This window comes from Leptinotarsa decemlineata, unplaced genomic scaffold (assembly GCF_025532065.1).
Source record: "Leptinotarsa decemlineata unplaced genomic scaffold, Ldec_3_MD MMD2_tig00026358_RagTag_RagTag, whole genome shotgun sequence".
Taxonomy (NCBI): domain Eukaryota; kingdom Metazoa; phylum Arthropoda; class Insecta; order Coleoptera; family Chrysomelidae; genus Leptinotarsa; species Leptinotarsa decemlineata.
Genome location: NW_027412703.1, coordinates 945755 through 972464, shown reverse-complemented (window position 1 = coordinate 972464; position 26710 = coordinate 945755). Strand labels below are relative to the sequence as shown.

At 35.9% G+C, this 26710-nt stretch overlaps 1 protein-coding gene across 1 annotated transcript in view; it reads right to left on the bottom strand.

Moving 5' to 3' along the window:
* Positions 1–26710, bottom strand: part of LOC111506192 (extracellular serine/threonine protein CG31145) — a 340043-nt gene that overhangs the window by 150983 nt on the left and 162350 nt on the right. The window contains exon 4 of the mRNA XM_074184737.1: positions 300–424. Coding sequence (XP_074040838.1) covers positions 300–424 — 125 coding nt within the window. The remainder of the gene's footprint in view (positions 1–299; positions 425–26710) is intronic.

Below are 26710 nucleotides of genomic sequence, written 5' to 3'. Positions count from 1 at the left end.
TGAACGAACCCTCATCAACTATAGTCGTGAGTCGGGCTTTCCTGAAGTTTAAGGAGATTATACAGAGGTTTCCAAAATGACGATAACATTCAATGGTTCTGTAGAAACATGAAAAATACTTGTTATTTCGAGAAATACATTTTGATCATACAATTATTCTACTTCAGGATATCAAGTATTAGATTCATTTTACGTTCCATTATGAACTATCAGAAATGAGTATCATTTTTATATACAATTTTATATACAAATGGAACAGTTAAAGACACTATTTCATATTTTATATCATCAACACTCACCTACATGAACGATGGGTTCGGAAATCATCTCTTGGATGATTTGTTCAACTAATGGACTATTTTCTGGATATAACTCGTATTGGGATATTTGGTAATGGAAGTTCTCAAGGACCGTAGAGTTTTTTCTGAAACAAATATCACTGTTAGTTTCAATATCTCTCTTTCAACAAAAATTATTCTAATCTAATATATAATGGCTCCATACATGAAAATGATACTCCAAAGAAAGTCTGATCTGAGCTTTATAAAGCATCAAATGTTAGTATGGTGTGTACAGTTCTCTGGTTCGCAACAGTGTTCCAAGGTTTTGAGAAGCAGCCTTTGCAATTCCAGCGACATAAGTATGCCAAGACATATTGCTGTCCATTTTAACCCCAAACAAACTTATCGAAGCAGAAAGCGAAATTGTCCAACCTGACATTATAATATTCAGTTCGGAGACATTCATCTTTTTGGAGAAAACCGATGCCTGGGTTTTTGTGGCATAACATTGAACCTGGTTACTATTATTATTTATCCATCAAGCGAAGATAGAGTTTGCAATGCCACTGATGCTGTGAATTATCCAACAGAGTTTTTGAAATCATTGGATTTGCCAGGCATACCACCGCATAATTTACAACTGAAAGTTGGATCACTCCGTAATTTGAATCCATCACGGCTGTGCAACGCCTCGCAATGGGTCATTGAAAATTAATGAAAAATGTTGTCGAAACCAGCATTTTGAATGGCAAGTTCCGAGGTGAAGATATATTAATACCACGAATCACTATTATACCTACAGATGTGCCAATTAATTTTGAACGTGTGCAATTTTTTCTTAGATTCGCATTTACAGTGACTATAATTAAGTCCCAAGGCCAAACAATGTTTTTTTGTGGCTTGGATTTGAGCACACCATGTTTTTCACACGGACACGAAAATGTACATTTTCGAAAAATATGCTTTAACTCAGAAACGGGGTGGATCACAAGGGAAAATAGACGGATATTGAATTTATTTATATAACAAAACTATACAAATCAGAATGCCGCCTTATATGTTCAGGAAAATCACTTTTTGGACTGAGGTTCACAATCTGAACATCAGATTTAAGGGTACTCTTACCCCACCTAGTTTTAAAACTGAATTTTTCAAGCGATCTTTAAGCTATAATATATGCCAAGTTGTCAAAAGAAATAAGAAATTCAAAACTTTCTGTTTTGCGGAAAAGATTCAAACTCCTTCTGTTAGAAAGCCAACTTAAAGTATAAACTGACCAACCCTATACATTTTTCATCATTATGAGACCAGAATAAGTCTCAGTAATGGACGTCTTCTCCAGCATCTTAATAGATATCATGTATTACTTTGTTTTTGTCGTAGCTTAGGTAGAATTTTTTTGAGGTTGAGTGGCGAAAATCAACTCAGTTAGCATAAGTGCTACTGAGTTGATTTTCGCCTTTTGTTATATCAGCAACTAGCTCTAAATATTTGTATGTAACTACAGCTGGGAAACAATAATATTAATAATGAAAATATTATATTCTTTACTGCCATAAAATCAACTGATAGCACGTCAGGGGTTATAAAACAATGCATTAAAATGTATGTACAGTGACAAAGATTACAATACAATTCATTGACTGAATAAAGTAAATACAGGTACGCATAAATACATCTACTGAAAATTATTGTAGTTTAAAAGTTTACGAGACAACTACATCAAGACCAGCAGTTGAAACTGTAATACTTTTTTTCTTTCAGATACTCTATTGTCAGGAGTCTGAATTTTCTCCGGTACTGAGTATTTTTTATTTCGGTTGATAGTGACTGTTATGCCTTAATGGCTTTATAGTGGGGTCTCTTCCCATAAAATAATGTTGTGTGTTTTAGTATACTGAGGTCGGTTCTTCCTCTAGTATTTTTTGCCATTTGATCAGAATAATGATCACAGTTCCTTGTAAAGATGTGGTAGTGTTTTTTTGCAAAAGTTACTAATTGAAGAAAGTACAAGGAAGGAGCGGTTAATATTAAGTATGGTCTACATGTTGACCCATAAGGTAATTTTAACATAGAGCGAATTATATACTTTTGAGTTCTGAATATTTTATTTGCCATAGTAGATGTGCCCCAAAATATACTGCCATATTGAATAATAGATTGAACATGTGCATAGTAATATACCTTCATGCTGTTCAACGAGACTTGGTCCCTTGTTGCTCGAACTACTCCTGCTACAGAACAGAGCCTTGAGTTCAGTTTATTCACGTGTGTATCCCATCTGATACTGCTATCAACTGTGACCCCCAAAAATTTGAAATCTTTTTTTCTGGAATAGATTTATGGTCCAATTTGACAGAGATCGATTCCTGTCTATTTTGGAAATTTCTGAAGTAGATTAGTCCTGTTTTGTTTGTATTCAATTTTAATCCGTTCTCCGAACACCATCTGAAAATTTTTTCCACTACCTCAGATAAATCTCTGTAGAGAGCTCTTGAATCATATCCAGACACTGTTACCGACGTATCATCTGCGAATTGACATACTAGACCTGTACCAAGTGATTGTGGAAGGTCATTCACGTATATCAAGAACAATATTGGTCCTAGGATAGACACCTGTGGAACTCCTTGAGTAATTAGATTTTTATCAGAATAGGGGAGACCGGGGCAAGATGAAGTTCGGGGCAGCACGGGAAGTAAGCTTGTTTGCGTGAATAGTAATCGTGTTCGGAGCGGCGACAGCGCCATTTGCACGAACTTCATTCTCCGCTAGTGTGTCCAAGCAGAGCGAACAGGTTAGAACTCGTTTTTGCGTTGCAGAGAGAAAAAAGTGATATTGCAAGTGTTTTACGCGATATTTGATTCGAAAACTGACGTACAGACATGTAAGTATCTGTGTTAACGTATTATTTCAATCACGAGCTTATTATAGTAGTCCAAAACATTAAATTCAAACTAGATTTTTTCGCCCGTAAAGTTTGAGGTTAGAATTGCGATCTTTTTTACCTACGTGCGGATCGGGGCAAGATGATCGGGGCATAATGGGATACTATCCCGTTTTGCCCCGCCCTTGTGATTAAAATAACATTTTCTATGTACTGATAATATTTGTAAATTCTACTTAAATCAGGATAAAAATATTTATTTATTTATTTATTTGTCTACAGATAAAATGGTTCGCAACTATAAACGAAAAACAGATCGTAGCAAATGGAACGAAGAAGATATGAGAAGAGCAGTAAATGCTGTTCTTACTAATAGAATGGGATTTCTTCGAGCCTCGGCTACATACGATGTTCCGAAGTCGACCTTAGAACGACGAGTAAGAAATGCTCGTGAAACTGTTAATGCCGAAATTGATTCTGATATCGACTGCGGGAAAAACATTTGGGACGATTCAAAACTGTTTTCACAGCCGAGCAAGAAAATGAGCTGGCGGAGTATGTGAAAGCTTTTTGGTTTAACAGGAAAAGAGCTTCGTATTATAGCTTATCAGTTGGCTCAGCGGAATCACATAGATAACCCATTTAATACAGAAACTGGTATGGCAAGAAAAGATTGGCTCAGTGGGTTTTTAAAAAGACACCCTGATCTAGCATACAGACGCCCAGAACCAACATCAGCCGCAAGAGCGATGAGTTTTAACAGAGTCGACAATTGTTTTACATTGTTGGAAAATGTAATAGATAAACATAAACAGACGCCTGAAAGGATCTACAATGTAGACGAAACGGGGATCAGTACTGTTCCAAAAAGTCAATCTAAGATATTGTCAATGAAGGGCCAGAAGCAAGTCGGCTGCCTCTCATTAGCAGAGAGAGGCCAGTTGGTCACTGCTGAAATTTGTTTTAATGCCGTTGGCACCTATGTCCCGCCTATGCTAATATACGCTCGGAAGCGAATGGAAGGAGAACTTTTGGATGATGCTCCGTCAGGGTTTTGGGGCACTTGCAGTGACAATGGCTGGATTACAACAAAAATATTATTTGAATGGTTTAAATCATTCGTGCAGTTTGCACAACCAATAAAAGAAAAGCCTGTATTGCTTCTGTTAGACGGTCACTCTTCACATACCAAAAATATTGACCTAATAGAGTATGCAAGAGAAAATAATGTGATTTTATTATGTATACCACCACACTGCACTCATAAATTGCAGCCTTTAGACGTGTCTTTCATGAGACCTTTAAGCACGTACTACAGTGCAGAAGTGAAAAAATGGCTGAGAGATCACCCTGGTCGCGTGGTTACACCATATCAAGTGGCAAAACTTTTTGGACAAGCTTACTTAAAAGCAGCCACAATGCTCACAGCCATAAATGGATTTCGTAAATGTGGTATATAGCCATTAGATAAAAATGTTTTTACGGATGCTGATTTCATAGCTGCAGAGACGACTAACACAGAAAATCTGGCAAGAGAAGAGCTGAATGTGGAAAATGCTCCATCAACTCAAACATCCGAACCAGCAATTACTGAAGAAAATCTATCGCGGCCATCCCCTTCAGCTCACCTTGGACAAATTTCGTCTGCAACCCAGCAAAATAATGTACCTTCTTCAGCTATTTGTTCTCAGGCTGAAAATGGTCGTGGTTTGTCAGAAAATACAGAAAACATTATTTCTAATCCAAACTTACAAATTGATAAAGGAAGTGTTCCAGAGCCTCTGATATCCTCAGAAAATGTCCATCCAGTTTTATCCACTGAAAAAGAAGATATTGTTGAACCAGCCACATCCTTTTCGAATAACAATGATGCCCTGGTCTCGTTGAATTCTCAAATTGACATTTCTATGACTACCACATCTTCCCAAAACGTTGCTGCAGATGCTAACTTCAATAGATATTCTCCCGAGATTATTGATACTAGAAAGAACCCTGAACAAACATTGGCCGAGCAACCTTCGACGTCAACATTTCGAGCTAAAGACAAAACTCCCGAAAGGCAAATAAAAAGAGTAACTTCTTCTTTTCTGGTAAGTCCTGAAAATATTATGGCTATACCTAAAGAAGTTAGGACTCAGGAGAGAAAGACTAGGAAACGAGGGAAGACTACAATACTAACTGAATCACCTTACAAAAACGAATTCATGAAAGATATGAGTATTAAAGAAGGTAAAAATAAGAAAAAGACTGATAATCAAGTGACTGAAAGAGGTAAAAAACAAATAAAGAAACCTGGAAAAAAGACTGCAAAGAAGATTAAAAAAACAACTGGCAAGGAAAACCTGCAGAAAAAGCGTTAAACCAAAAGGTGCAAAAAAAACTGAATCGGAAGATAGTTCATCCCAAGAAGAGGATGATGACTGTGCTTGCATCTATTGTGGGTACTTATACTCAGATTCAACCGAAGGTTGAGTCATCTGCGGCGTGTGCCACGGTTGGGCGCATAATTCATGTGCCAGAGTAGATGAGGAAGATGAAGAGGCACACATTAAAAAGCGTACTCGTTTTGCCCCACAGCGTTTCCCATCTTAAGCCACTTATGGGGCAAAACGGGAAATTTGCCGAGTTTATTTTTTCATTATTTGCCAAAAAAGTTATGTGATTCTGCATGCTACAACGTTTAATTATAAGTGAGAAATGTATAATGGTTACCTCTTTTGTTAAAAAATGTTATTAGAGAGTTTAATTTTTCTTGTATAACGAGTTTTGTCTTAGCTATCTCATCTTGTCCCAGTCTCCCCTAAGTTTGTTGGTAATTTTGAATGTCTACGACTTGGTACCTTCCAGACAAATATGATTTTATGAGGTCGTGTGCGTTGCTTCTTATTCCATAATCTTCTAGTTTAGCTAGTAAAATTGTATGACTGACCATGTCGAAGGCCTTTGATAGATCAAGTACAAGCTTTCTACCATATTTTTTCCTTCAATATTATTCATAATTTCTGTTATCGCATTATGAATTGCAAGTTCAGTTGACATCCCTTGTCTAAATCCGTATTGTTGTGGAGCAAGTATCTTATTCAGATTCAAGAATGTTTGCTATCGCTTGTAGATTACTCTCTCAAAGACCTTTGAGGGCGAAGGTAGAATGGATATCGGTCTATAGTTATTTATATCCGCTTCCGATCCTTTTTCGTGGATCGGTATTACTCTTGCTATTTTCAACCTATCTGGGAAGATACCAGATACCAAACTTTCATTTATTGCATCTACCAGAGGATCACAAATGTATCTCCCAGCTTTTTCTGTATGATTAGTCGGTTCTAAAAATATGGTGGCTTTGTTCTTCGCTAACCCTGTACTACCTGAGTTCTCACTGCATGTTTGGGTTGTAAAGTGGTTGTTAAACATAGTAGCAACTTTCTTTGGGTTTGATATCATCGTGTTGTTTTCTGTTTTGATTGTGATGCAGTTGTTATTTGTTACTTTAGCATCATTTGTATTTTTCAGAATGTTCCACATTGTTTTCGATTTATTCTTGGAATTTGTTATACGATTATCATTTATTGATGTTTTGTAATCTGAAAGAAATTTTCTATATGCACTCTTTTCTTGTTTATATTTAATGTATATCAATTCGCTCTTTGTTTCAATGCAAAGATGGTAGAGATCTCGAACATAGGTTGGATATTGTTTTATCTCAGAGTTTATCCAATTATCAGTGGTTAAATTTCGTTTGCAAATGGACAGAGAGAAAGCTAGATCAAAGTGATGATGAAAAGTGTTTTGAAAGTTATTTTATTAACTACACACTTCGGAAAAGTCTAGGGATATTTTTATAACATACTAAATATCATAAAAATAAATGCATGAAGTCGTTTAATTTCGATTAAATTGGTACAGTCGACCTCCTTGTAGATTTATATGGGTTGAACAAAGCCTGCAAAAACGGTAACTAATCTTTTAGTTTTTTAGAAACTTGTAGGTTTTCGGCTAAAATGAATAATCTGAAAGTGTCGAGTTTGTACATTCTATGCAGTTCTTACTGAGCAATTATACTGGAAATATTGTGCTTTAACATGGAACGCCATCATTTACCATTGGCTGAGATGAAAAGAGCTGTAGGGCTTCTTCACGGTGGCATGCGACAAAATGATGTAGCTCTTCGTTTGGGGGTCTCCCAAAGTGTTATCAGTCGATTGTGGCGGCGTTTCCGTGAAACTGGCAGTCCAGCCGAACAACATCCAGGGCGAGGACGCGCTACAACTGCAGTTCTTAACCGCAAGAAGACAACCGACAATCACAGCACCTGAGTTGGTTAACGTGTTGCGGCAGACGCACCAGATAACCATTGGTCGTGATACTGTCAGAAATCGACTGCATGAAACAGATCTCCACAACAGAAGGCCACTTAGATGTCCACCTTTGTCGAGAGGCAATCGCGGTAGAAGATTAGAGTAGTGTCAAGAACATCAAAACTGGGATGCAAATGATTGGGCCACAGTTTTGTTTACAGACGAATCCAGATTTGGATTTCATCCAGATTTTCGTCAAGTAAGACTATGGAGACGACCTGGAAATAATGAACGTTTGAGACACGTCCAGGAAGTCCACACATACAGAGGTGTTACAGTAATGCTATGGGGCGGAATCATGATCGGCGGCAGAACCGATCTCGTTTTTCCAAATCGCTCCCTCACAGCTCGACAGTACCTCGACACCATTCTTCTAGCTATCGTCCGTCCGTTTGCTGGTGCTGTTGGTGAAAACTTCCACCTAATGCACGATAATGCTCGTCCACATGTCGCGCGTCTAGTGACTGACTGGCTCACCAACGAAGAGTTGATGTATTACCATGGCCAGCACAATCACCGGACCTGAATCCCATCGAGCATGTGTGGGACATGCTTCAACGAAGAATTACTCCACATATGGGGAACATTCACACAACGTTTCAATTGAGAGAGCTGTTAATCGCTGAATGGGCAAATGTACCTCAACAAGACATTGACAATCTCATTTTGTCGATGCACGATAGATGTAGGGCCGTAATAAACCAGCGTGGAGGCCATACTTTGTACTGATTCCAATTTTTTTGTATTATGACTTTTTTTCGGGGTGCCAAAGAAGAGGTATATTTTTTTTTGTTTGGCTTATATGCGCACTCAGTATTTTTGACCATTTAATAAATTTTGTTGTAAGTTACATTCGTTTCATAATCACCCGTCAACTTTTTTTTCCCTAAAGCGATCTAAAAAAAAATTATTGCCATTTTTAAAAATATCCCTAGACTTTTCCGATGTGTGTATTTAAACTGCTTGCCTCATAGACCTCCTCCTAAGTTTCAGTAGACAGCGATGTAATAAATCTTGATAAAGATCTTGATAAATCTTAATGAAGACGATTATCATTATTAATATTAGTGCGGCAAGCCGGTATGATTTTATGATTCGAGAGTAGAGAGGACATCATTCCACCAAGGACTCCATAATCAGAACAACGATCTTGACTGCGGAGGTCGAAGAGAAAATCTCGATATTTCATCCGTTTTTCCTCCTCTTTTCTGACGATATTTGTCTCGCCAGGAGCTGAAAACTCCACGACAAATATCGTTTTGGTCTGGTGGTCGAGAAGGACTACATCAATCTTATTAGCTTATATGAGCCTGAGGGTGGGGAACGGATAGTTCCAATAAATTCGGCACTTCTCGTTCCCCACAACGGATTCAATATCCCCCCGATCGTAGTACAATACCATTGAGTTTGTCATGAAATTTGATCCTCAAACACCGCCATTAGTTTTCATCTATCTAGTTTGAAAACAGAAGTTTCCTTTTAAAAGTGTACAATTTGGACCACCCTGTACTACTTGTAAACATTTTTCTGACTCATAGTACGTACAATCACCGTATGCGACTCTCAACAGTACAAATGTTTTGGGCACTCATTTCCATTTTCAAAACATAATTTGATGCAAATTCTCTTATCTATTATTTTCGAAAGCAGAAAATCGTCGAGCTCGCAAAACATTTTCAACTTTCATGCCTCTCACCAACAAACTAAACATGCTAATCATCTCATACTGCGAACATATGTTCTAGACGAGTGTACCAAAATAAAAAATAAAAAAATTGCTATATAGCCCGCGGAATGAAACATCCATTTTATTTTCTGACTTTCAATTTGTAATTTGCGACTTGAAACTAGAAATGATGTGCGAGGCTAATGTGACCATCATGTGATTGGGTTAGGCAAATTTCCGAGTTTTACGTAATGAGATTTTCCGTGTTGAAGGTAAAAAAAATAAATCCCACTATCATGTCGAATACCTGCAATTTCAATACAAAAATAAGTTTAATTCACATCCTGTCAGAGGTAAGGATATTAACCGTCATTAAGTAGTTTCAACCTATCATGTCACTGTAATATTAACACGTAAGGGCTGTGCAAATATAATAGCAGCTCCGTCAAATTAGCCCGTTACGACAAGGAAATTGACGCCGGTGCTATAATGAGTGTTTCTTGTAAGATAATTCATGTATCCTCATATTAGCATACAAACAGGAGACATCCCGCCGACATTATTTCTTTAAAAATGTCCTCGTGCGACATCAGCTCACTGCGATATCATCGTTCCTCAGCATGAAATCACGCCGATTTTATCGATGTTTTATGATTGATAGCACTCTTGCGTTTGCATAAAACATGAGATAAAATCCGCGTGGTGTTGTGAATTTATTTATGGTGATTAGGTGACTAATGGTTCTATGCTTCATAGACATGTGTCGGAAATCAAAACGTTACCTTCGTGTGGATTTCCTAATACCTGAGTGTGAACATTTCTGCGATTTCAAACTATTCGAATATGATTTCAGTGCATTTTTTTCCCAGGGGGTTACTTGAAAGTCTCGAAAAAACCCTTTTATTTGTCATATTAATCATTAATGATGTGAAAACTATCGAGGAGAGATACACACTTATAAGGAAATGAATATTTCGAAATATTAATCTACATACACAGTAGAGTCCGGTAAATGTCTGTTGGAAAACCACTACTTCCCCGGCTAATACCACGATGTACAGGGTGTAACATAAGTACGTTGAAATATTCGAGTGACGTATTCCTGAGACAATTTTAGGAAAAAAAAGCTATATGAACTTGTGTCCGAAAATGCTTCGTTTTGGAGATACGGGGTGTTGGAATTGAATTTTTTTTGTTCGATTTTTGAAAATAACCGTTGCAAAATATAAGTTATTTGCACGAAATTCGGTACCCGGGGTTTTTTTGACGCGGGAAATCATAATTTCGTATTAATTTTCATGTAACATCTAGAGGGCGCTGCGTACCCTGTCATTATTTATTTCAAATTGCCCTAACATTTTTGACAGTAAGTTTTTGGTACTTTTCATGATAAAACCTAATTCCCACACCTTTTCCAAGTAAAAAAGGTACATTTCCTCAACAACGCTGGAGGTGATCGTTTTCGAGATATTTACAATTTTCTATATCGATACATATTACTTAGCTCCTCGTCAGATTAAACAACTTTTTTCTATAGAATGTTTAACGAAGAATGATATGTTTTCGAAATACAGATTGTTGAAATTTTTCAAAACATGGTAGGTTTTTGTCATAAGTTTTTTGCAATTTTAGTTATTTTCATCAAACTTTATACGCAGTATACCCGTACAGACTTCTTCTAAACTGAGCATTATCGAACTGCTTATTCAATACAAATTTAAAAAATTCGTCAGGTTTAATTATTCAATTAAAAAGTGCTACATTTCGGTGTTTGTAAAAAAATCGGAAAAGTACTATGTTATTTATTAGGAAAATAAACATATAAAAATGGAACGAAACAACTATTACAACAACTGTTCAAAGTGATGACCCCCAATAATAATACAAGCTTTTGCTCTCCTCATCAACGGCGGAAGCACCCGTTGAAAAATGCCCGGAGTGTTTCTTATCGTTTAGAAGCAAACTATGATGCGATCCCTCAACATTTCCTCGTTTTCAATGGGGCTGCATAAACTAGTGATTTTAGGTATCCCCAAAAAAAAAATCGACGGGATTGAGGTCCGATGACCTCGGGGGGCCAATGTTCAGTGCCTCCTCTTCCTATCCATCGTTGGGGATATGCTACGTCTGAAAATTTTCTTGCTATCACATTAAAATGAGCAGGAGCTCCATCGTGTATAAACCAAGAGTCATTTCGGAGACCAATGGGAACATCTTCCATAAGTTGGGGAAGCTCGTGTTCCAAAAAATGTAGGTAAGCATCTTCATTCAAACGAAAGGGGAGAAAATAGGGCCCAATTAAATAATACCCAATTATGCCTACCCATACATTAAAAGAGAATCTGTCTTGGAAATGAGTTCGCATGTGGGTTATCTTCCGCCCAGATGTGGTATTTACCATTTCTTGAAAAATTAGCTTCATCTGTGGAGAGGATTTTCGATCACATTTGCGGATGTTGTTCGAATTTTCTTTGAAGCCATTGAGCAAATTCGATACGTGGTTAGAAATCACGTAGCTCAAGTGCCTGGCCACACTAAACATGATAAGGATATGATTGCTGTTCCTTTAAAATTCTGTAAACTGTCATGTGACTCACATTTAAAGTTTGACAAATTTTTCTTGTACTTGTCTCTGGATGTTCACTAATTTCTTCGAGAGCCTCCTCCTCCAAATCTACAGTTCTTGTAGTCCGTAGCCGTCCTTCTGCAGAATTTGTTTCAAAGCTTCCAGATTCGGAAAGTCGCCGGAAAAGATTCACAAATGTCGCTGCACAAGAAGTCACGTGTTGGGGATACCTTTTCTGATAGATGCGTCTGGTCTCGCTTGAATTTCCGTCAGCCAAGCCGTATGCAAAAACCATATCAGCCATTTCAGCATTCGTAAAGTCGGGCATAGTACCAAAAAATCACTTTATAAACTCCGAATTGTGAATTTGTCAATTAATAGTTGAAAATGGGACAGCGAACTTCTATTTCTATAAACAAACTTTCATAGCCTACTCGTATTAATTAACTTAATTTGCAAGCGGAGAGTGGCAAAAATTATTGAAATCAAACTTGGCTATAAAGCGTTGTTGAGGTTTTTTCATGAAGAGTACCAAAAGTTTACTGTCAAAAATAAATAATGACAGCGTACGCAGCGCCCTCTAGATGTAACATGAAAATTAATACGAATTTATGATTTCCCACGTCAAAAAACCCCGGGTACCGAATTTCGTGCAAATAACTTATTTTTTGCAAGAGCTGTTTTCAAAAAGCGAACAAAAATTCAATTTCAACAACTCCTATCTCCGAAACGAAGCATTTTCGGACATATAGATTTTTTTCCTTAAAATTGTCTTAGGAATACGTCATTTGGATATTTTAACGTACTTATGTTACACCCTGTATATTGTATTATATCCGACAAACATTTATGCTCATTTTTATCTCACGGAGGATATTTTCTCAGATATTTCTCGTTCATTCAGCTGAAATTATACAAGTATACTAAAACCAATAATGATTGAGAGTAGGAGTAAACCCAGTTGACAGCAAATCGGGGGCGTGCTTATTAATTTTTGAGAGGGTTAAGAATGAAAGAAAAATTCTTAGTACAAATAGTTGAAATATTCATACACATTTTTTATTTATTTCATCAAAACTTTGCAATATCGTAATTTACCTAATCGTTGTAGTCATTAGGTGAGCCTTATGAAAACGGAGTAATAATCGTGGTAATTATAGTAGGTACCAAATGAATGAACAATATTAATAAAAAACACAATATATATATATATATATATATATATATATATATATATATATATATATATATAAATTTTTTTCACTATTGGGTTGCAGCAATTGATAAGTGAACTCTTTATAACTATTCTCAAGCTTTCGAGTAACTTGAACTCATCGTCAGGGGTACTAGAAAATACAAATTACAAATTTTTGATAATGGAATATAATATAAATGTAAATGTACAAATTTTCGTCTAATCTTCAACCTCAGATTCGTCACTGTTGCTACCGCTATCATCAAAGTGAATTATGATTGGTTCAATATTGTGTTCAATACGGTTGTCTACGTCCCACATTTTTTGCTCCTCTTTTAAAACATGCTGCATGCATTTCTTCCAGTCTTCTGCAGAAACAGTTCGAATAGCTTCTTGTAGGTGATGTTTCACGTCCACTAATTTAAATGTTCTGTTTTCTCGTGCCACATTTCCTTTTACTTGCGCCCAGATTAATTCTATTGGGTTTAATTCGCAGTGGTATGGTGGTAACCTTAAAACTGTAATTCCACGACTTAACGCCATTTCACCCACTGCGAATTTTTTATATTTGTCTGTGTGTAATTTTGTTAGCTGAAGTAGTTCTGCCTTTAAACTATCTTTGTTATATTGGATGTTCTTATTGATTAACCATTCTTGAATTGCTGCTTTTTTCCATGATTGTTTCGGTAATGGTTCTAAATGTCAACTATGGTATGGGCATTGTCCATGACGATGACAGACCCAGGTTCCACAAGTTGAATGATGCCTTCAAACCGTTTTTCAAACACCTCCGCATTCATCTCTTCATAATAGTCGCCTGTTTTCTTAGATTTAAATATTAATTCACCATTTGGTAAAAATCCACTGTCGCTTCCTATATGCGCAATTATCAGACGACTACCTTTTCCAGATGGCTGTTTTAACCCAACTGACAAACCTTCAATAAAGGCTGCACTGGTTATATTACCATCCTGCCATACTTTTTTGACCGTATGTCCTTGGTTAACCCATGTCTCGTCCATGAAGTACAATTTTTTTTTTGAGCTTCCGAAATTCGTCAATTTTTCTTAGATATTTTCTTCTCCATGCTATTAATTCTTGACGTTCAATGAGAATGCTTTTCCTGTCAACTTTTCCGTACGTAAATTTCATTTCGTGTACGTACAATCCTAAAAGTTTCTTTACTCATTTTTGGGACCAATTCATGATCGCTAAGTGCCTCCAGAACTGTTTGTAGTATGGGCAGCTCATTTCTGAAAAAGAAACTGTGAATAGTTCTGCGTATACTGGTTTTGGCTTCTTCATCAACTCTGATTTTTTTTCGTCCGCTACTAGTTTTTGGCGTTTGTACGTCCCCATGAATTTCTGCTTCACTTAGTATTTTGTAAATCGATGATTTTGGTACACCGGTATAATCAGAGCACATATCAACTAATTTATCTTTTGTAATTGTGGAACTTAATGATGCAGAAATGCCCGGTTGGTTATTCGGAGGTACACACGTACAATTACAGCACATATGCACAAAGTCATCTTTTGGTGGCTGATGATCTCTTTCAAGACAGTGAAATACTCGCAGTACAATTTGTTTTTCTCTTACTGACCGAGACTCCGACCGTTTTACCTTTTTCGACGTGGAAGGCCCGACCATGTCTCCCATTTTTTGAATAGTTTGAGAACGGTGTAGAAATATAATTATGTTACTTGTAAGACGTGCCTATATACTTTGTTTGACAAAGGGTGAAAATAAATGACTATGACTATGACTATGTATTGATAGAATCATTTGAGTAAAATTTTGTGTAAAAAAAGAAATCTAGTGGTCAAAAACACATGAAATGTTGACAATGGCATACAGTGCATTACATTTGAAACGAGCCATACAAATACGTTTCGGAATTATTGGACACATTTTTGGAAACTGGATCTCTCAACACTGTACTGCAGTTTTGGGCACGTTGGACTAATGGAAAATTCGCAATCTCTCACTAAGGTATCTCGAAAATAGGAATCAGTCATAAAAATGTTTTAAGGAACCTTCATAAGTACAAATTTCATTCATATAAGATTAGACTAGTTCATGAATTGAACGAAGTTAATGATAATAATAATATTTTAAATGATATAGATATAGAAATGAAATACTTTGTCCAATTTCCACTTACTTATAGTATTGATATTATTACGATCAAGGTTTCGGTTTTTACACCATTCTCAAGTATTCTAATACTAAAATAGGCCGATTAGTTACTAGACAAACAAAAAGTAAGAAAAATAGATAAAGCCTTAGACAAATATTACACGTTCTATAAGAATAAAATATTAATGTACAAATAGATAAAATTTCAGGAAATATGGATAAAATTATACTACTTAAAATACAGGATGATACAACTTTGGGATAAATTTGACTGAGACTAACTTATTTCACTCTGATAGATTTTTTAAAAATTGTCTATCTTTTTCGAATTTCCACAAAATAAATAAATCTCTTATCCATTGTTTTATTTAATTTTTATATGAAAACAAAAGATTTGAAATTTTTATATAAAGAGGCAGCTCATCGAATATATAAGGAATTATATAAATGTAATTTTTTTGTGATATCGTTTTCTTCACTCTATTTTTTAAAGAATATGTTAATTTATTTCTTGTATCATACTTATGATTATTAAATTGACCATTTGATTTATTTTTATACGTATATATGAAATGTTATAAAAATATAACTGACATGTATCAATTTTTTTTACTAATTTTGAAAGGGCGTTCACTTGAAAAATCATATTTATTTTTTTATTATAGATTATTTTCATAAAGTATTTTTAAATAACTCCAAGTTTAGTAGGTTTTACTCACTCTGCCCCAGCCTAATAATCCATATTGACGTTGTGATTGAATAAGAGCAAAATGAAGAAAATTCAAATGGTATATAGTCAAGAATTTTTCTAAATATTTAATTTTTGATTTGATAATCCCATCTCAAATGTTTGCCAATTATTTTGCCCAAGTACTGGATAGAGTCAGCCTCCAAGATTTCGATATTCTCCCTAATTTTGAGTGGACCTAATTTTACTGAAAAATTTTACCAAGAACTGAAAGTCAAATATTTGATTTTTTCAAAATTTATCGTAAATAAACTAACATCAAACCATTCCTTGATATTTAAATTACACCAGCTATTAGTGGTATATGATATCACCGTATCATCTGCAAAAGATTGAATTTTTCCTTCAGTTTGCATATAAAATAAATCATTGATGTAAAAATTGAACGATATCGGATCCAAAACAGCTCGGGCTAAATAAGCGCCAGTTCAAGCCCACACAGTAGGTTGATTGGACTGAGCTTGAACGTTTAAAGATCATTTCTTTACATTCGTTTACTGCCAGTCTTCAAGCATAGCCCATTGACTAATAAGAAAGTTTTTCTACCTTATTCAGAGGAATCGGGCAAATTTCGGATATGCAGTTGGTTAGTACCTCGTTCACTAGATGGAGTGACATTTTGTTGTTCGCTCCAACTTGTGAAGGGGAATGAAATACTCTGAAAGGATTCCGATTTAAAATTATGGAATATCATTGACTTTAGGTCGATGATGGCCACTATCCTGCACTGATGAGTGGCTAATGAGCCCGAAACCGGTCTACAAGTGTGCCCGTTCCAAAACTGAAGGTCGACTCTTTCAGTTGTATTGCCAATTGCATATGCACGACATTTTCTGAGAAGATTTCTGCACTGATGCCTGTTAGATAAAATCCAACGCCCTTCGTGGTATTAGCCAGGGGAGTAGTTTTCTGATAGGCGTCAGTCCATTCAACCTACTGCGTAGGCATATTCGAGACTGGCTTGAACGTTCAAAGTTCATTTCTTTAGATTCATTTTTCACTTGTTTGTATTCCTGACAGTTGAAACGATGAAGATTGATTAATAACCATTCAACATGAACAAGCAGTACATGAATCAGTCAGCCACATATTTGGAAAGCAATCCATAGTATGAATCGGGGTATTCGCATGACAAATATTTGAATAGTAGCCAGTGAATGTTTTTCAACTTCCAACGAAACTATATACAGAAACTTCTCAACTGATAATGGTAGTTTTGAAACCAGCAAGCCAATTATAATTCTCTGTTTATCATGCCTATACGTAAGCTGAATTATTAGACGAGGTTTCGAGGGGAAATTACACCAAGAAGTAAACTCTCAGCAACTTCTGCGCTCGCGAGTAATTAACGAAATATCTTAATTGACTGTTACAATTTGGAGATAATTTATACCTAGGAGATTTACTCCAATTTCATCGGGACTCCTTCCTGAGCATATAAATTCTCGCTGAAGAAGAAGCGTGCCTTGTAGATGGACGAATTTTATACTCATTTCTTTCGATATCGTTTATCTCGAAATCGACAGTAAGTTCATTGTAAGTGAACAGAAGTATGACATGAAAGATGTAGAAACAGGTCTGCTGCTTCACATATTCACAAATAGGACACCTTAATGATAATTGTATCAAGGAGAGACACATGCGTATAAGAAAATTAATATTTCAAAATAAAATCTCAAAACATTCATCTCTAAAAAACTAATCAATGTAGTTTATTATATGATTTTCACTATGAGGGTTTTACAAAAACCGCGACACATGTTTCGCTATACAAAAATTTCTTCAAGCATAACTGAGAGTTACTTCTAAATTACACCCTTATATACTATAACCTAGTACCTATTCATCTACCTAACAAATAAATCCACCTGTAAAATTATACCTGTAAAAAAAACAGGTATCTGGAAGTCTACCTGTTAATATACCTAACTATTTTTACCTGCGAATGAACAGATTCTGAAATGGCGAATTATTGAACGATCAAACTGAATTGAATAATTCGCCATTATTAAATCTGTTCATTCGCAGGTCAAATTAAACTTTTTTTTTGAAAAAATTTGAAAAAGGGCATTTCTAGATCGAATTTAACGAAAAGTTAATTGAAAAAGTTAGGTCTACGGCAATTTTATATCCATATGCCAAATTTTATGCAAGTAGGTTGAAGTTAACGTTTTGTTTATTTTTGACAGATATCCCCTTTATTTTAAAAAACAAGTTCGGTTAATTGTCATCAGTTCATGTATACATAACAAACTCATCATGGTGTTTAACTTTTCTGATACATTTTTACTTATACGGACATTTTTAGAGTGAAATTAAAAATTTGCTATACAAATTTCAACATGACTGGTGCAAAGTTTCAGTCACTTGGCTATTTTCTTGAACAAACCTTTGATTTCGAAAAAGCAGAGACAACTGAAAAAAATGCAAATAATTTCGATAGAATTATTATTATTTTTATAAATTTTAAACAACAATAATATTATAGAAAATACAAATGGGTGCAAAAAATTACTTATTGATCTGAATGAGGTTGTCAAACACTTATAGCCTACATTTCAGTATGTCGTCCTCCACGTTCAATACAAATTATGGTCCTTCTACTGACATCTGTAACTGCATTTTTAATAAATCGGGGATTTATATTTGCACAGCACTCGCGAATGGTATTTCCCAGATGTTGTATGTCGATAAATGACCTACTTCGGTACACTTTTTGTTTCAGGTAACCTCACAAGAAGAAGTCTAAAGGCGTCAAGTCGGGTGATCTAGGTGGCCAATAATGTTCCCAGTTAAGTCCAATAACTTTGCCTCTGAACATTTGTTGGAGGGAATGTTTTACAGCAACCGTGTGATGTATTGGTGCGCCATCAAGCTGATACCATAGGTCGTATTTAATATTTGAAGGCATATTATCTAAAACTTCACTAACCTCATTATTTAAAATGTTGAGATAACCGACGGATGATAAATTTTCCCTAAAGGAAAATGGCCCAATTATTTGGTCGTTAAGTATCCCAAACCGTACATTAGTTTTAAAGGAATACTGATCACCACATTCAACTGTGTATTTGGGATTTTCTTGGGCCCACCATCGGCAATTTTGAGAACCTACCGTTCCATTTGAAGAGAACGTTGCCTCATCTGTCGATAAAATTTTATACGGAAACTTTACATTTTCTTCTCTCTCTCCTTGAAACCAGAATGAAAACCCCAAACGGACATCAAAATCTCGTTCTTTTAATGTGTTAATAAATGTTGGCTTGTAAGGCCAAAATTTATTCTTTAATAAAACACTTTCTCTCTTGTAATCGGTATTTTTTATAATATCGGTTATGCTCGTTTGCCCGTGTTCAATAACTTTTAAACAAATGTTAAGTTGGGCCTCCTCATCATATTTACTTGGAGTGTGCTTTTTCTTAAATTGATTTGCTACGGATCCTGTTTCACTGAATTTCGACATTATCCTTGACATAGTAGTATGTTGAACATTTTTTCCTGGATGCCGTTTTTTGCTGGACGTCAGTGGGTCGCAGTTGGCCACATCATTTCAAGTTAAATTTGAAGCACAAACAAGTGCCGAAGTTAAACTTCATTGAAACTTTTCGAAAAAAAAGTTTTCCATATGGTGCGCACTTTAATGGTGACACTGTATAACTGATCACTTGATTTCCTATAGGTATGAAGTTCTTGAAGTATCATTCGAAAGTTAGGATGTTAGTTTTTGGTATATTGAAAGACAACCTATTAGCATCACACCAATCTTTAACTTTACTAATATCATTCTCAATCATTTGATGCAATTGTGTGCCATTTTTATCATGCCAAAGTATTGTGGTGTCATCTGCAAATTGAGTGAACTCTCCGGAAATGTTAATTGGGGCTAGATCATTTATATAGACTAAGAAAGGGGTGGGTCCCAGAACTGATCCTTTAGGTACCCCCCATTTAATTTCTAATTTGTGTGATAAGTTGCCTTGAAGATATACGTTTTGAGTCCGTCCGGATGAATAATACTCAAACCACTGGATTTACTACATCTTTAAACCCATATTTCTCTAATTTTTGCAACAGAATTTTGTGGTTAACACAGTCGAAGGCCTTTGTCAGATCACAGAAAACTGCTGCTGCAACTTCTCTATCATTCAGATTCAGATAAACGTTTTGAAGAAGGTTGAAAATTGCATCATTTGTTGCTTTCTCTCTTTGAAATCCGAATTGTGTAGAAATAATAATGTTATTTACGCTTATTCATAAAGGCCATTATTCTTTTTTTCACGAGTTTCTCTATTATTTTTGAAAATGTGGGTAACATTGAAATTGGTCTGAAATTTGCGGGATTATCAGTATTACCCCCCTTATGTATTGGAATTACTATTGCGTTTTTTAAACATGATGGAAAAACTCCTGTTGTAAATGAAACATTTACTGCTTCAACTAGTACCATAACAGCTGAGTCTGGGAGATGTGAAAATATTTTTATAGATAAGTCATCCCACCCAGATGCATTTTTATTTTTAATTTCATTAAAAATTTGTTTCGTCTCTACTGTATATAGGCGTGAAAAAGAATGATTCAGAAACAGAGATGTGATTTAAATAAATCAGTGGATCATTTGAGGAAATAATCTGTTTAGAAAAAGTTTCTGCAACTGAGCAATAATATTCATTGATATCATTGATTAATTTATTCATCTTCATGATTTACCGATGAGTCATCGGTAGTCATCAGGTATGTGACAATTGGAAATATTTTGATAATTGAAACTAATTGATACAGTTCATTGTATGATTTTCACTATAAAGGGTTTTACAAAAACCGCGACACGTGTTTCGCCATACTATAGCTTGTAATGTGCCTTTTTAGTTACGGGTTTATGCAGTCATGATTTTTATGACAAGCATCTATCGGTTCACCACAGTGGAGACGAGGTGGTTTCAAAGTATGTTGATAGCAATATTTGGGCGCCAGGTAAATTTAATTGCCGATATAGAATGCCTGAGTATTAAACTATTCCTCCAATTTAACAAGTGGAATGAAAAAAAAAAATGACAACGTACCAGTACCAAAGTTGTATTACAAGATCTCTTATTATGGCTTTGTACAATGGTGTGACCGATTGGTACCAGTCGGAAACAAAATGAATAAATTCACCGGAATATAATTTCTATAAAAAAAAATAACAAATGAACAAAAAAAAATTCGCGATTTCTGCACATCAACCCTCGAAAGAGTTCTCTCAAAATTAATAAACTCCCGTTGACAAGAAAACTAACTCAACATATATATATATATATATATATATATATATATATATGTATATATATATATATATAACCAGTGAAGGCTGGTAAGTTCCCAGATTCCCTTTCTGTCTTCCAAGAATCAGTGTCATCCAAAATTTAGCCGTACCATACAACCCTTCTTTTCAGAAGAGTTGTTTTTTTCCTCCTTTCTGTTTCTGATCGTATACGTAACTTTGTAAATGTTAAGAGGGAGAACCTTGCGCCTTTGTTTTGCTGATCTTCTTTTGATTTTATGTAAACGTTAGAATTTCGATAGCCAGTATAATTAGCTTTATTAATCCTCCTAAGAGTGCGAAAATATGGGTCATCCCTTCCAAATTCGCAACGATATATTTGGAACAATACCCAATTCACACTTTCCACTTATTATTTATCCAAATAAACCTACTCCCGTCAGGATGTTTGAGAAAACATTTATGTCTATTTGGAAAATGCTAACTATCACGTACAGAAAAGGGCACCGATCTCCAAAAAGTGAGAGGGCCTCGGTTTTCTTCCTTCCTCTCGATTTATCAATCTCATTAGGAAAAAAGAACAATCGACTACGTTGATTAACAACTTGCTGTCACTATTTTGGACCAATAGGGTAGCAAGATAGAAAATAAGTATTTTTGATCGTAGGAAAATCTAGTAGAATAGTTGTATATCTGTACATTACACGAGATACAATAGAAATGGCGGCGAAAACACCGTTGTTATTAGAGAAAAATCACGGAAACTCTTTGAAAATGTAGGTTGGGCACACTGGCAAACCAGATGTGTCCCTAGCTGTGACGAAAAGTTCGTCATCAATAAATGACAATTCTGTCGATTCCATAATAAATAAACGAACAGTATCTACAATATTTACAAATAAATTCAGACCGTTACAAGCTTCCTCAAGCGTGAACATATAATTTTTAATCATTTATACTGCTCTTTTTTTGGAATTTCACTTTTAGTTGAAATTTCAATTTTGGTTGAAATATGAAATATGTATTTTGTAGAATACTTCTTCATTTTGAAATCAATCTGTTCGAATCAGTGGAATCCTCGTTTCGTTTCCATAACTTTGTCAATTCATACAGAATACACAATCTGATGGCGCATATGTATTCTTTTATTATCCCAAATGTTTATTCTACAATAGAAAAGAGTTATTTTCAGGAAATACAAAACAATATAACAAAACAAATAATGAGTTTTTCCTCATACACCTATTCATGATTTCCAGTACATTGAATACTAATACCATTTCGGGTCCTACATCAAATTCCCACTGATTAGAACATCGAGAGTCACGGATACCGAAATAGCTTTTTACGTATATGAATTATGGTCATTCGGTCTAGTGTTATCAGTGGGTAAGACAGTGTGGTAATATTGGAAATATATACTCGTATTAGGGCCAATTCGTATGCATGGGATCCGATAAATGCACCCCTCTCTGTTTTCCCAAACACGCTGCTTCTTCCATCTCACTGCCCTTCCCATTTGAATATTCACGCTGTCCTCCCTTTTTGTTTTCATCAATCCTCGAAGGGAGAATTGTTGCCCCTCTAGTCTCCACGAGCGTTTCTAATGATATTTGAAAATGATGAAAAATATAGAAGTATGTAAAAGCCAAATGGATTGATTTTATTATTTCGGTTACTGCACATATTTCAAAACATTCACGAGACACATCAAATGTAAATCATATTTTGACATTCTTCAACGTAAAAACAACGATGAAAATGAAATAAAAACAACAATAACAATTAATTGGCGCTCCAGGGCGATTTCATTGATTCCAGTGGCGCATTTGCTTTTTCAGCTGCAGGAAAACCCGGAAAAACCTGCAGCACCACATCATCTGAAGATCTTGATCCAACAATGTCATCTCTCTTATAAAACAAAATGTAGGGTGTCTCCAGAGGCTCCAATAAATTCAATGCATCGCCAGAACACTTCGTGACACGACTATCGTCAAACTTAAACCAGTCCGTTTCGTCTTTGACCAAGGCGTAATAATGACCAAATTCAACGCCAGAACCACAGTGAACAATGACTGCATGAATATTATAATAGTGGTCTATTTCGAAACTTCCAAAGAGTTTCTTGCTTCCGTTAGAGGTTGAGTCTTGTTTGAAAATCATCAGTGTTATTATTAGATTGACTGGAGCCTCAGCTATACTTGTTTCCTTATAACAGTCAGTTAGTTTGGCGCATGTTTGACAATACAGTCGATCATCACCTGTTAAAAATTCCATTTTCAGATGATTTAACAATAAGCTTTGCATGGACTGGTTACCAGTAGTATTAGGAAAAGCTAGATGAAGTTTCAGAAATTCACATAAGTTTTCGGTACTTCTTGAACATTTACCACGAAGTAAACAAGTGAGGATTTTTCCAGCAAAAGTTTTACAATTACAAGACGAGATGGGTTGTACGGAATCATTCAGTCCAGAGCGGTCAGGAGTATTGCTTTTACTATTGTTTTGCTCACGAAGAGTATTCAACAAGATCCCCAAGAATTCGAAACAATCCTCTTGTTGTCCTAACGAGCATCGATTGGACTTCAAAGACTCCAGGAAATCGGTTGGAGGAAAAGATGATACCTTCTTACGAAACTGCAGCTGTATGAACAGGTGTTTGAGTTTGATGAATAAGTAGGAAACATTCCCGTTCTTGTTAATCATTAAAACTTCGTTCTTGAAATTCTTCGTCATGAACAACACTTGTAAAATGCTATTCATGTAGCAAGTGTTTCCTAAATTATCCAATCCAATTTTCTTCTCTAGATTTTCAGGACAAATATCCACTGATTCGTAAGGAAGAGCATGTTTCACAGAATCTGCGTAAGAACCATTTCTCAAGCTGCGATCGATCCTTCCAAGTGAAGAAGGGTTTCGTAGAGGGATCGATTCGACTCTTGCTTCATGAAGCTCTTCCACTGAAAGGGAACCAGTTCTACGAGGACTGCAACTCATTTTTTGGGGCCAAGAATGACCTGAGTCCACTGACCGTACTGAAAAAGAAGAAGGTGGATCAATCAATTATCCTTGATAGGAGACTGATGAATATCCACATATATCGGCTTGTTTCGAAGAGGTTTCAGTTCCGCACTGAAATTAGGGCAATGCATGATCTCATCAAAATTATGTGAAGGAGGAATAGTTCCAAGTACTGAAGCAGCATTGCCACGTTGAATAGTAATACTAATTCTTTCTATCAAATAAGAGGTAGAACGGTGATCTTTCGTTGCTTGGCCTATTCTCCTTTCGAGTTCATGAACGAATAACAGAGACTCCGGACCATAAACACCAAAAGTTTCAACCGCTACTAGATGAAACAGATAGTTGTTTCCAAGATTTTGGTATTTTTTTCTTCTCAATTTCTCGCCAGACAATGCTGCAGTTTCGGCAGACTTGAAACTTTCGGCTAGATGGGAAGCCGCGACCGTGTCAACGCAAGTAAAGTCCCATACCACAGGTTTACCGTATTTCCATGGTATGAGAGACATGCCATCTGGTCGTTCACCATCATCTCGACAGGAACCTAAGGGTCCCAGAATTGCAGGAACATCCGCTGACAATATAGCTCGTTTCATAGCTTGGTGATGTCGAGATGTACGCCCTGCACTTCTCCTGCAACTCAAACCATGTGTACCTTTCTCATCAACTATACTACCGCAAACACAAGTATGACAAACACAAAGAGATGAACCCATCCAGAGTCCTACTGCTATTCTGAAAGATTCATCGTCTAATAGTGTTCCAAGAGATGCAACAGGTAAAGCATTCAGCCAAGCACCCGATTCCTTGATCATTGCTGCTTTCAGACGAGCTTTATCGTATACACTTGTAGATTTCAGAAGTTTGTGAGTTATAATGTTCAGAAGAGGTCGGTCCCATACACTTTGTAAATTCTTTTTATCGTAGGAGAAGCAATATTAGTTGCAGCATGCCAAAGTGATTCACCTCCAGAATAAAAAACGTCTTTGATATATGAAAGGAAGGATGGAATCGATAAGATCGGAAACACTATTGACTGATGACAGAAACGCTGGTAAAGCTAAAGAAGAAGCCGAACGTAGCCCTAATCCGCCAAGGTTTACAGGAAGAGTTGCTTGGAGCCATGAATCATTATTGAAATGATTGTTTGTAACATATTCCGTCGTGTGGCGGAGTAAATTATCAAATTCATCAAACTCTAACTGACTTGACCAATTGGGGGAACATCTGAGGGCGTACATGAGTTTTGGAATCGCCAAACAATTTTTCAAAAGAAAAAATGCAACGTGATTTGGAAGTTCATTCAATCTGGTGGTCAGCAATTTGAGTGATTCCCGTTTTTCTCGAAGATATTCTGAAAGTGAATCTTTAGAGAGAGGAGCACCCAGAAGACTCCATTTAGACTTTTCCAGAATTCTTATGCCAGTTGCCAATTTCAAAATGGATTCGGTAATATTATTCGGAGTTAAAAGAGTAATCAACTCGCATTTTTCAAAATTTAGTTCAAGTCCAAGATGTTTTGAATAATCAATGATTTTTTCTAAATCCTTTGAAACACTGTTTTCATCGCCAGCGATTGAGCCATCGTCCAAATACCAACAATTAAATTCAGATGATAAGCTTCTAGTGAGTTCGTTGATGATCAGACAAAAAAGAGCAGGTCCTAAGGGATCACCTTGTTGAACACCTCTCTCAGACAGAATCAGATGTTCACCAAAACTCAAATAGGAAGCTGATTTATAACACTGACTTAAGAAGAGAAACGAATTTTTAACCTTACGAAGCATGATGTTTCTATCAATCATGTTGAAGGCATTATTACTAAGTAATAATTTGTAAACCTTGAAAGAGCTGATTTCGATCGGGAAACCAGTTGATTTCTAATAATAATTAATCTGCGCTCTCGCTGCCCTCTATCTCAAAAACGTATGAAAAAATGTTTAGAACAAAATTTGTAGAGAATTCAATTCTCAACAATATTGATAAATACAATTAGCATAAAACCCATTGGAAACGATACATTGGCAAAAAACGTGCAAAAAGTCGTTTTTTTTTTACTTTTGACCCCCAATTTTTGAAGTTGCGAATTTTGAGAATACTTTTATGATGTCAAAATACAAAGTTTATATAAATTTACAGCAGGGTATGTCAACTTTCCGAAATACAGGCCTAAATCGACCTAAAATGACTGTACAATGATATTTCAAAATGTAACAAGATACCAAAACAAGTATATCTGAGGCACCAGTCAATCTAATAATAACACTGATGATCTTCAAACATGACTTAACCTCTGACGGAAGCACCGAACTCTTACGAAGGTTCGAAATGGATAAACACTTCAATCTAGCAGACCCCTATTATAATCTTCATATTCATGCAGTCATTGTTCACTGTGGTTCTGGCGTTGAATCTGGTCATTATTACGCCTTGGTCAAAGATGAAACGAACTGGTTCGAGTTTGACGATAGTCGTGTCACGAAGTGTTCTGGCGATGCATTGAATTTATTGGAGCCTCTGGAGACACCCTACATTTTGTTTTATAACAGAGACGACATTGTTAGATCAAGATCTTCAGATGAAGTGGTGCT